Here is a 12,992-nt window from a genome sequence, read left to right on the forward strand (position 1 = left end):
TCTTCATTGCTCTTATATTTTGATGCTGAGTTTGAATCATTAAATTAAGATTCAATTAGATTAAAATAATTATTAAGTTTCTACTTATTTTTTTTATTTGTAAACTTCAAACTAAATACATTTCATTTACTGTAACAATGTCATTTAATAAGCAATGCATTCTGCAATATTGTCCCAATGTTACAATGTCATTTAATAAGAAATGCATTCCATTGCAATATTGTCCCAATGTAAAATCATATAAATCTTAGTAAAATGGTTATTTACAGCCCAAATCCAAAATCCAAAACCTTCATTGTCAAAAATATCTTAAGAGTTGTCAATAAAGCCCACTATTTGGGTAGAATGCTCAAACAGTCTGTGATCAGAGATCTGTGGCCATAAAATATCGGTACTCCCTTCTGACAGTAAGAAAGTGTGTCTTTGGGGGAAGTATAAATATTACAGTAGGCAGGAATGCCAAAATCTTGTGAATTAATGAGTTGTTGGAACTATTTTTAAAAAAGCAATTGTAAATTGATTTTATTGAATTTTGAGATTACACCGATGACATTTGGAAAAAACATATGATGCCCTCAGAGACAATAGTGCCGTCTATGGCTTATGTGGCTTATGGTTCTCAAAGCAGTGTTCTAAATATTATTTTTCTGGCTATGTTTCTGTTTGCTTATGCTTTCATCTCAATGTATCTTATTGTTTTCACAAATAATCAAAAGGTATTTTAAATTTGAAACGACTGTTCTAATAACAATGTGCTTATTCATTGCAATAATGATTGTAAATATGCCATATACTTTTCAGAATATCAATGCCTTGTATTCTGTCACATTGCATATGTACATTTCAATTAACTGATTGTTGATACCTCTTTTCAGTTAACAAATATCAAATCAAATCTAAATAATAAATATTATTATTGTAAAATGAACTCATTTAATAGTATTCCTTTCAACCCCTCCCCTCCAAAACTAAGTCATAGTGAAGAGCTGCATTTTAAGCTGACTCTAGAAAACACTTAAAATAAATCTAGTCCACTGGTAGGACATTCCAGAGGCCCAATGCTACTACTGATAAGCAGCACTCATCTTATCTTCCTAAAGTTGAGGTCTATATGTTGCCATCGTGGGGCTTCCCAGATTCGCCCACATTTCTACAACACTCCGTGGCCTGCATTGGCTGCCAATCAGTTTCCGGTCACAATTCAAAGTGTTGGTTATGACCTTTAAAGCCATACATGGCATTGGACCAGAGTATCTCCGGAACCGCCTGCTACTGCACGAATCCCAGCGACCAATAAGGTCCCACAGAGTTGGCCTTTTCCAGGCCCTGTCGACTAAACAATGTCATTTGGCAGGCCCCAGGGGAAGAGCCTTCTCTGTGGTGGCCCTGGCCCTCTGGAATCAACTCCCCCCGGAGATTAGAACTGCCCCCACCCTCCTTGTCTTTCGTAAACTACTCAAGACCCATCTATACCGCCAGGCATGGGGGAGTTGAGACACCTTTCCCCCCCAAGCTCTTTATATTTTATGTTTGGTATGTATGTCTTGTTTGATTTTAAAATATGATAGGGTTTTATATGCTTCTTTTTTAATATTAGATTTGTTTCACTATAATATTGTTTTTATTATTGTTGTGAGCCGCCCCGAGTCTTCAGAGAGGGGCGGCATACAAATCTAATAAATTATTATTATTATTATTATTATTATTATTATTATTATTATTTTACCAGAAAATTCAAATTTATCAGCCTAATTCTAGAGTTACAATATGGTCTTAATATTAACATAGTGCCAAGAGTTTAAAAAATGTTTAAGTCAAGACCAGCAGTTAATAATTTACTTTATAGCTATTTACTCCTGTCTAGGGGAAAGCATATACAGTACAGTGATCCCTCGATTTTCGCGGGGGTTACGTTCCAAGACCTCCCGCGAAAATCGATTTTCCGCGATATAGCGGCGCGGAAGTAAAAACACCATTTTTGGCTATGGACAGCCAAAAACTACCCCCACGCACCCTTTTTCAAGGCAGCACAAGGAGCCGGGCTTGAAATTAGGGCAGGGAGCGACGAAAGTGCGGAAGCCGACAAAGATTGCTTTGAATGTCGGCTGCCCCCGCCCCCCCAGCGCCCGCCGTTCGCCCGCCCGCCGTTCGCTCACCCGCCCGCCTGCCGTTCGCTCACCCGCCCGCCGGCCGTTCGCTCGCCCGCCCACCACTCGCCCGGCCACCCGCCGTTCGCCCAGCTGCTCGCTCGCCGCTCGCCCGCTCGCCCGCCGTTCGCCCGACATTCGCCCGGCCACCCGCCGTTCGCCCGGCCGCTCGCTCGCCGCTCGAGAGCAAGAGGGGGAGAGATAGAGAAAGAGAGAGAAGGAAAGAAAGAGATGAGAGAGGGAGGAAGAGAGTGTGAGAGAGGAAGAAGCAAGATAGAGAAAGGGAGAGAGAAAGAAAGTTGAGAAAGGAAGGAAGAGAGTGAGAGAGAGGAAGAAAGAGAGAGAGAGAAGAGTGGAAGGAAGAGAGAGAGAAATGATAGAAAAAAGGGGAGAAAAAAAGAGAAATGAGAAAATGATTGAAGCAGAGAATGACCGGAAAGAAAGAGAAAGAGACAGAGAAGTGACTCTTGGTGATGACGTATGACGTCATCGGGTGGGAAAAACCGTGGTATAGCAAAAAAACCGTGGAGTATTTTTTAATTAATATTTTTTGAAAAACCGTGGTATAGCGTTTCGCGAAGCTTGAAGCCGCGAAAATCGAGGGATCACTGTATATTGTATAAACAAATTTTGTTTCTAATTGCACAAGCAAGTAAAAAATAACTCCATCAATATTATTTGCTAGTTCAAATGTTATTCTAATATTGTATTAAGATAATATTTGGCTTACATTTTAGTAGCTTGTTTACATGTAATTATACTTAAAAATTATACTGTATAAAGAATATACAATATAGTTCACTGCTCTGCACAAAGTTAGTTCCTGCACCCATAAATTGAATTTTTTTATTTTTTTTAGCACGTAACACTTTAGCAATTATTTAGTCTGGAGACTAAAGTAGCACAATTATATATTGAGATTCTTAGAATTACGGAACAGGCAGAAGGCATTTATGCCACCAAGTGCTATTCTCTGCTTTGGGATGATCTCCATTTACATTTTAAATCAATATTAAAGAGCATGAAATTGTCAGTTGAACTAGTGAAAATTGGCATGCTTTATAAATCACACATCAGTGATGATCTCAATTTGCATTTGGTTAGAAACCAATATGAAAGCTTGTGCCTGAACTTATTGCTATTTGATAGAGTAAAGACACTTTTATTCAGCTACTCATTTATTTAGTCAACTGTCAATATATGCAAATTGTTGCCATTCAGTACAGGTGTGAAGAAGCATGTCATATGTGAGATTCTGTTTCTGTTAGAAATATGAAAATTAGACATATTGTCAGTAGTTTTAGCCATACTGTTGTTCTCCTGCTGTGCACTAAAGTCAAGGAATACAGTGTTCCCTCGATTTTCGCGGGTTTGAACTTCGCGGAAAGTCTATACCACGGTTTTTCAAAAATATTAATTAAAAAATACTTTGCGGGTTTTCCCCCTATACCACGGTTTTTCAAAAATATTAATTAAAAAATACTTTGCGGGTTTTTTCCCTATACCACAGTTTTTCCCGCCCGATGACGTCATATGTCATCGCCAAACTTTCATCCGCCTTTAATAATAATAATAAAAAAAAACTTTACTAAATAAACATGGTGAGTAATAATCTAAATGGTTGCTAAGGGAATGGGAAATTGCAATTTAGGGGTTTAAAGTGTTAAGGGAAGGCTTGAGATACTGTTCATAGCCAAAAATAGTGTATTTATTTCCGCATCTCTACTTCGCGGAAATTCGACTTTCGCGGGAGGTCTCAGAACGCATGTCCCGTGAAAGATGAGGGAACACTGTACATGCACAGCAGTATGCATTCTGTGACTGACTATTGATTTTAGTGGTTCTCTTGCTGTGGACTCACATTTGGCTTCACAGGATTTAAAGGACGGCAGATTTGTACTATAGGGTTATGTGACACAAATTTGCAGATGCAAAGAGGAGGGGAACAAGAGTGGACATCTGCTGACATGATTTTAGATATGACTCATAATTATTTTTGCTGCTACAATTAGTAACAATTTGATTTGTTTATTTATTTTATTTATTCGATTTTTATGCCGCCCTTCTCCTTAGACTCAGGGCAGCTTACAACATGTTAGCAATAGCACTTTTTTAACAGAGCCAGGCTATTGGCCCCACAATCCGGGTCCTCATTTTACCCACCTCGGAAGGATGGAAGGCTGAGTCAACCTTGAGCCAGTGATGAGATTTGAACCGCTGACCTTCAGATTTACAAGTCAGCTTCAGTGGCCTGCAGTACAGCACTCTACCTGCTGCGCCACCCCGGCTCATGCTTTTATGCAATAAAAAAGGACCAAGAAATGGATAGCAGCCCTTTTCAAAAGAATCAGTCCTTGTCAATAATGCTTTATCTATGAAGGAAAACGTGGTTTATTTCTGATATAATCGTTTATTCATTTGCCTTTTTTTTAAATTACAGCTAGCTGCACTGGAGAGACAAATCTTTGACTTTCTGGGATTCCAGTGGGCTCCCATCCTTGGCAATTTCCTGCATATAATAGCTGTTATTTTGGGTTTGTTTGGAACTATCCAATATAGACCTCGGTATATAGTTCTGGTAAGTTAACTTTCATTTTCTAAATAGATTCAAAAATTATTTTTCCAATTGGTATAGATGTCATTAATGTAACTTGTAAACATTTGCTTTTTATTATGTTTGGTTTTTTTTAGATATATCATGGCTGTTCTGATTGTTTTGTGATTAGTACTAAGATGTTCTATGAGCAATTGGAGATATATATTTGTGAGTATGTGTATGAAGTAATAACGTTATATGGCCTTCAATATAAGGACAAAAGATTCTTGAAGTTTTCCTTTAAAATCTTCCCAGCAATTTTGTTACATTCTCAGACTGAAGCAAATAGCCTTCAGTCAGGTGCTCCATTCTGGAGGGAAAATACTGACTGCTGATTGGCTAGACCAGTGATGGCAAACCTTTTTTTCCTCGAGTGCCAAAAGAGTGTGTGCACACGCTATCTCACATGCATGAGTGTCCATCCCCATAATTTCAATGCCTGGGGAGGGCAAAATCAGCTTCCCCTGCACCCTGAAGGACCTCTGGAGGCTGGAAACGGCATGTTTCCAACTTCTGGTAAACCCAATGGGCTCGTGTTTCGCCCTCCCCAGGCTCCGAAATCTTCCCTGGAGCCAGGGGAGGGAAAAAACTCCCTTCCCCATCCCCTCAGAGGCTCGCTGGAAGCCAAAAACTCCTCCCACAGCCCCTGTGTGAGCCAAAAGTCAGATGGCTGGTACACATATGTATATTGGAGCTGAGCTAGGGCAATAGCTCGCATGCTATCAGATATGGCTCCACGTGCCACCTGTGGCACCCGTGCCATAGGTTCGCCATCACTGGGCTAGACTATCTAGTAGCTCCCTATAAAAGGGCTGGCTGTCAGACAGAACTTTTTCTGGATTGTAAATAGTTGCAAAATAAAGAGCTGTTGTTTTGAAGCTACTTCTGTCTGCCTCTTCCATTCACCCTATCTAACTTTTTATAAAAGATATGGTAGTATATTGCTGAAAAACAAGACCCTTGAAGTGTTATTTGCTTCCTTTGCTTTGCCGTATGTTATTTCCTTCATATTCTTTAATACAGTACATTCTACATCCAATTTGCCCATGCAGTTCACACTTGTGTAACCCCCTCCATGGGTTTATGGGAACCATCAGAGACTTCTTTGAATTGGTGCAGATTAGTAACTGACCTGAAAACAATTGAAGATAGTGATTTTAGGAATAAATAACTGTAAGATGCCAAGGGGTTTTGCTTCAGCTTTGTGAAAAAACATAATTATAGTATAAGAACTATAAACACACTGGGGATCTTTGCAATTTAGCATTACAGGAATCAGGAATTCTAAAACCATGTAAAAATCTTCTTTCACATTTTGCTGAGCTTTAGCTGGCTTGAAAGGTTGAATATTTATGGCTTTTCCCTTTGGAAATGTCAGCATTTGGGAACTTTTTGTAATTTTATTAGTGATGGATTTGTGGTTTAAGAGACAATCTCTTCTATTTTATTTTGTTAGGAATTTTGGTTAAAGAATTTTATAAAAACTGCTATTAAGGTTTACATTGGTATTGATGTAAGCCTTTCATCTTTTATTTCATCTCAAATTATTATGGCATCTTAACAGGTGCAGAAGAATAGTATGTTTTATATTGGGGGAATTGAAGTTAGGGTTTCATTTCAATGTGTTTTGTAAGTATTTAAAGGAAACTTTCCATATGGAAGTGAGTAATTTTATATAACTGTATTTCCTTGATCTGTGGATGTTTGAATTATCCATAGATAACATTTGCATCCTTAACATCTGTTTATTTCCATAATTTGTTTTCTCATTTTAGACCATTTAATGTATTGTTAAAAGTAAACAGCAAGTAAAATAATAATGGGAATGTTAATAAACAAACACAGATTCATTTCATATTACAGATAGTCCTTTATTTACTGCCAGAATTGAGGCCAACATTTCTGTCGCTAAGTAAAATAGCAGTTAAGTGAATTTTGCCCCCTTGTATCACCTTTCTTGCTACAGTTGTTAATTGAATCACTGCAGTATATATATATATTTATCCTTTTCATTCACAATTATACCCACAGTTTCATTCTTCTACATGTATAGTTGGGGATGGGGGCGGTTCACTGCATGCTACAAGATCAAATCAATTTCATTCAGATTTGTATAGAGTTGATATTACAAGGTACGTAAATGATTCCCAAGCTAGCTAGGTCTGTTATTTAAACATGGAACTATACTTTCTAATATTTGCTGAATATGTAAATAATAATAATAATAATAATAATAATAATAATAATAATAATAATAAATAATAATAATTTATTAGATTTGTATGCTGCCCCTTCCGTGTACCAAAGTTATTGAGAGTTCACATTTACATGTTGGCCGTTGATTGGCTGCTTTGTTTAAAGTGGTAAAATTGCAACAATGTCAAACCATGCTTGTTGCTGGGGGAGAAAGTATAAATCGTTAAAGATGCACGCGCTTTCTTTCAGACTTTTCACACCTGTTTTGTTGATAGTATTCCAGTGTAATGATAGCTGATCCTTTGACAGAATAAACTGCTAATTTTAACAGTCAGTCTCTGAAGCATTTACAGTATTTCAATATTCAATTAAAATACTTGTAAAAAAAAAAATTATATCTTGAAAGAAAAAGACCTTGGATATTAAATCTGGGCCAGCCAGTGGTGTATGTGTGTGTGTTTGTGCAACCCAATGTTCTATTGTAAACAATCTTTCGGCATTTGTATCCTTGGTGTCCTTTGAAGCAGAATACAGGATGAATCACTGGACCCATGGAAGACATTAATTGAAATCTAACAATCTATTGTAATCTTTCCATTTCAGTAAATATAATATGTCTATTGTGTGTTTATGTGTGTATGTACGTATCTGCACATAAATACCTGTATATGTTTGTGCGTGTATGTGTGTTTGTATACACAATGATGCATTATAGCAATTCAAAGTGTTGGGTGTTACATTTAAGGCCATATATGTCTTGGGACCAAGTTGTCCCTGGTTACATCCACCAACTCCCTAGATGGAGAGGCAGCGAATGTTGGAGTCCTAAGGACATACATCTGGTGGGGGCTAGAAAAAGGGCCATCAACACGGTGGCATTCTCCCTTTACAACATCATCCCCACAGAGATTAGCCTGGCACTATTTTACAAGGCCATAAAGACCTGGTTTTGCAAGTGAGTCTGGGGAACCCAAAGTAGGATAGTGGCTTGTTTGATTGTTTGTTGTTACCATTGGATTTTTTATTTTTGTAAATTGCTTAGGGTCACTGAGAGTGTATGGGTAATCATAGAAATATTATAACTAATGAAATAGACATGCATACATATTATTCTAAGATGAGTTGAAAGAGATTTTATATTTAGACACATCTGAAAACTGATTGGACTTTAATCAGTGAGTTCATAATTTTGTTCATAATTTTGTTCTATATAGGAACCCCTGTTTTTCACAGTTCTTTAAAAATGTAGTACGGAGGGATGGACTGTATCAGTTGTAGGCCGTTTCAGCGGTGATAGGCCATCACTTAGAATATTTGCCAACCAAGTTCCTATAAATGATTTCCCTTCAAATCTGGGACTTTCAGCAAACCCCTAAAGACTAGATCTCACCTGCAAGCAGACTGAAATCAGAGAATATTTTCTTGCATGTAAGGCTGTATAATTAGCACCTTGAATCTGTATGCTTGTAGGTAACCAATTAGCTGATATATTTTTAGGTCATGAACAAAACTTTATTAGTTAAACTGAATTTTAAAAATTAGTGCTATATAAAGATTGTTTAATATTGATTTGTTTTCTTTTTACTGTATTTTTAACTGTATTACACATTAACTATGCGTTGATGTGGAAATATGATTTTTTTTTTTACTCCTAAAGGAGTCTAAATGGATTTCATGTTTGCATTTATAATTATAAACAACTAACAGGCTTTTTTCCTCATTGAAATGTGCATAAAAGTTTTTTAAAAACCTGGAGAGATAGTGATTCCTGGGAAAAGAAAATAGATCTACAATATGCAGGGCCCAGAAAATGCAAAACTAGAGTATTTGGAGTTAAGCCAATTTACATATCAAGAAACAATAAGAAAGCCAACTTTATCTGACCTTTAAAAAATATTAGGCAGACTATATCTTTGAGAAATGATTTGGTAAATTTTGAGCCAATCACTTTCATTTTCACCCTATTGCTTTGGCCCCTTGTCCACTGCTTCAGTAAAATATATTAGAGAAAGAATAGAAGTGAAAATTTAGAAGTAGAATATGTCAATAAGAGAATAGAAGGATATTATGAGAGTAGTATAAGAAGAATAGAATAGAAGAATAGTAGATATGATATATGAGATATAGGAGAGACAATAGGACAAGGGATGGGAGGCACGCTAGTGCACTTATGCACGCCCCTTACTGACCTCTTAGGAATCTGGGGAGGTTGACTGGCATTCTTAATGCATAAGTGAAATTAGCAATACCTTGTACAACTGGATGAGTATGTTTTTTAATCATCTTAAATGTTCAGTTACTATAGCCCTTTCTTCTATGGAACTGCAACTTTAAGCATCAAGCAAGATTTTAAAATGTTTTTTTTCTGTAATGACTTTTTTCTTTCTAACAAATTTGGCAATAACAAATAAGAACTGATATTTATCTAAATCAATAAATCAAAAGAGAGCAGAAAGGGACCTTGGTGGTCTTGCAGTCCAACCCAATCTTCAATGTTATTCTGAATTATCTATAGTACTTGTGGAATGAAAGCAACTAATAAAGGAAAGATTTTGAATGAAGTACTACAGGAAGAGAAACCATTTTTATTTCTCATTTTCTGTTTTAAAATTTATAGCCAATTGAGATTAAGGTTTAGTTTATTTATTTATTTTTATTGGAATTTGTCAAACAAAAATGAGAACAAGAATAAGAGAATAAAAATTCAATGACAGGAATGATAGGCACATTAGTGCACTTATGCATGGCCCTTCTACTAGTTCATGCAACTTGTTAAGACATGGTTTATTTCATTGTGATTGTTGAATAAACCACAGTTCAGTTCATGTAACATGCTAAAATCATTAAAATAAAATTAAATAAAACATATTATGGCTTGTCACAATATGCAAAATCTTTCCTAAATTTAATTTTTAAAATTAAAAAACCCTTCTATCATCAAATAATGCATAAATAATATCTGTTCAAATCCAAATCTAATCTGAATGTGTAGTTGGATTTGATTTTGTAGTACAGTTTGTAGAAATAAATGTGTATGTACATGCATGGAATCCTACTGAACCCAATAGATTCAGATTCAACTGCAGATCGTTCAGAATGTGGCCGCGAGAGGTTTTGTGGGCCTTCCCAGATAAGCCAATGTCTCATCAACCGTCCGCGGCCTGCACTGGCTGCCGATCAGTTTCCGGTCACAATTCAAAGTGTTGGTTATGACCTATAAAACCCTACATGGCATCGGACCAGAATACCGCCGGGACCGTCTTCTGCCGCACGAATCCCAGTGGCCGATTAGGTCCCACAGCGTGGGCCTTCTCTGGGTCCCGTCGACTAAGCAATGTCATCTGGTTAAGAGCCTTCTCTGTGGCGGCCCCGGTCCTTTGGAACCAACTCCCCATGGAGATCAGAACTGCCCCACCCTCCTTGTCTTTCGTAAGTTGTTGAAAACTCACTTTTGCCGCCAGGCATGGGGAAATTGACACCTCCCCTACTGCTTTATGTATGTTTTGATTGGATTATGTGATTATTTTATTAATAACAGTTTTTAAATTGTGTTTTTAAATATTGGATTTGTACATTGTTTATTATTGTTGTGCGCTGCCCCAAGATCTCGGAGAGGGGCGACATAAGCAAAAAAAAAAACGTTTAACACACTGAATTCATGGAGAAAATCTATGTAATAACTAAAAATCAATGCTGACTTGATGCACATAATCAACATATTGAATCAGTTAGTCCATTGAGGAAGGTGATTGGATTGAAGAACCTTTGTTTTAAAATTTCACGTTTAAGGGCAAATCTTAATGAGATTGAAGAAATCACAATTCCATACTATTAATTTTATAAATGTAGACTTGAAAAGAAGTTCTATTCATATTACACATTGATGTTCACCAGGGAGAAAAATGAAGAAAAGTGACATTGTGTACATCATAACATTATTCTGCAAAAATGTGAATTTTTACGCTAAATTACTACAATGAATACACGCAATGTCATTTCACTGCTCTCATCAGATACCGATGATTTTCCAACAATAATTTTTTTGTTCCTATTACTTTCTTTACTTTATATGTTGATACATACATGTATTGCATATGTGCTAGCTAGCTAGAGGGAAAATTTGAAGGCATTTATGCTATCATTTCACAATCTGAAGAAATGTAATTCACATTATTAATCACAGATTTATCTATTTATTTGAATTATCAGATTTCTTGGCTTTTGGTCATTTCTTGGAGACTTAGCAAAATAAGGCTGTGGTATAAATGCTTCCACGCATTGCAGAAATATATCATGAAAATTAAATGCACAGTTAGGTCAATGTGGCAGAATTTATTGGTATCAATAGATTAATATAGCACCATAAATAATTAAACTAACTTTCTTTGTGTATAGTCAGTGAAAAAAAGAATATTGAATTTGTAGTTGGCTGCAGTTCTATAGATTTCGGAGTAGAGAATTCTTTCTGGAAACTCCCTGCTTGGTGGTTCCCAGAAGTGAACTTATATGTTTAATTTACAGCATCCATGTGTATAATATTTTTATCATAATCTTTTATCTGTTTGTTTTTCTTTCTTTATTTAGTACTCCATTTGGACTGCTCTATGGGTCACATGGAATGTTTTCATTATCTGCTTTTATTTGGAAGTAGGTGGTCTATCTAAGGTAGGTAACCTAGGTTCTATATTTGACTGAATGGAATGGAACAAAAATTCTTAATTAAAAGAATTACAGGCTGGCTATTGTATTTCATTGATTTTTTTTAAAAAAAATGACTCTGGATCAATTGTAGATCTTTCAAATTTCTGTTTCCTCAATTGCTATAGCATTATTATATGTTTTAGGGAAATGACGACATTCATCATACATAAATTATTAAGAGCATCTTTATATGGTAGCTAGCTAAAACCTACTTGTTCCATGCCAGCAAACCTTCACATAATTATTTTTATGATTAGTTTCTTCTAACTTGTCACAATTCAAACAATTTGTTAGCAATAACATGGAATTCTTCCAAGCAGATATTGGCTGGTATATTTATATGATTTTGTTTGGCTTTCTGATTTGCAAAAACTTTAATCATTCATTTTGGAACTGATTGAGATTATGTCACTGTTATTGTTTTTTAACTCTACTTTCCTGAAGTTGTTTGAGCTTGTTAATTATTCTATCATTCTATCAATTCTGCAGCCAAAAGTGGCTCATTATATGGACCACCAGCTTGTAGAACAGAATATTGTTGACTACCATCTTTTTCATAAATTAAGAACAGTATAGCCTTGATACAAATATTAAAGCAAAGTTCCACTCTGTAGGCTTTCCCACCTAATTTTTCTTAAACTGGTTTAGAGTCAAACCCAACACAGGACAGGGCAGCCAAGCTGGTTAATGAAGATACACTCTTTATGAGACCAATAGAAGAGAAAATATGTAGCTCAGAGTTGTGGTGTTGTGGAGTTGTGATGTCTGTCCTTGGTTGTTTGTGCAGACATTTTGTTGCCAGACTGGGTAACATCTTCAGTGCTAAAAGGGATAAGAGTTTGATCTCTATTTATGTACAGAAGCTTGCTCTGAAGGAGTTAATGAGAATATTGCTTATTCCTTGATAGTTCCTTGATTAGGCTGTTGCTTGCTGCTTGATTATCTTGTATTAACCTTGGTGTTAATCTTTGTTTAGCTGGGTGATGATTGCTGGCATTTTGTTTTCTTTTTAGCATTTTGATTGTCCCCTTTAAATGGTGTGTAAATGTCATTATTTATTTCTATGTGCCTGTTGTTAAAGGAGGATAATTCCTCCCTAGTTGCATTAATAGAGCAATTCTATCTGTTTGGAAAAGTACTGACCAGATGCCCAAGTACCATAAATTTGTTAATTAAATTTAGAAATAAGCAATGGTGCTGATATTGGCTTAAACATAATTTGGAAAGGGAAATTAAGTATTAATGCTGATATATTACATTGTATAAGATTTTAAAATAAATGCACAAATACATACATTTTTTAAAATATGTTTGCTTCAGTTTAAAATAGGACACATTTATGAATGCATATA

General features: G+C 36.0%; 1 protein-coding gene across 2 annotated transcripts in view; it reads left to right on the top strand.

Annotated features, from left to right (window-relative positions):
* NKAIN3 (sodium/potassium transporting ATPase interacting 3) overlaps window positions 1-12,992 on the top strand; it is a 125,093-nt gene that overhangs the window by 45,311 nt on the left and 66,790 nt on the right. For both annotated transcript variants that reach the window (XM_070749174.1, XM_070749175.1), the window contains exons 2-3: window positions 4,588-4,725; window positions 11,524-11,604. In XM_070749174.1, the coding sequence (XP_070605275.1) occupies window positions 4,588-4,725; window positions 11,524-11,604 (219 nt within the window). The remainder of the gene's footprint in view (window positions 1-4,587; window positions 4,726-11,523; window positions 11,605-12,992) is intronic.

Source organism: Erythrolamprus reginae, chromosome 3, assembly GCF_031021105.1.
Source record: "Erythrolamprus reginae isolate rEryReg1 chromosome 3, rEryReg1.hap1, whole genome shotgun sequence".
NCBI lineage: Eukaryota > Metazoa > Chordata > Lepidosauria > Squamata > Dipsadidae > Erythrolamprus > Erythrolamprus reginae.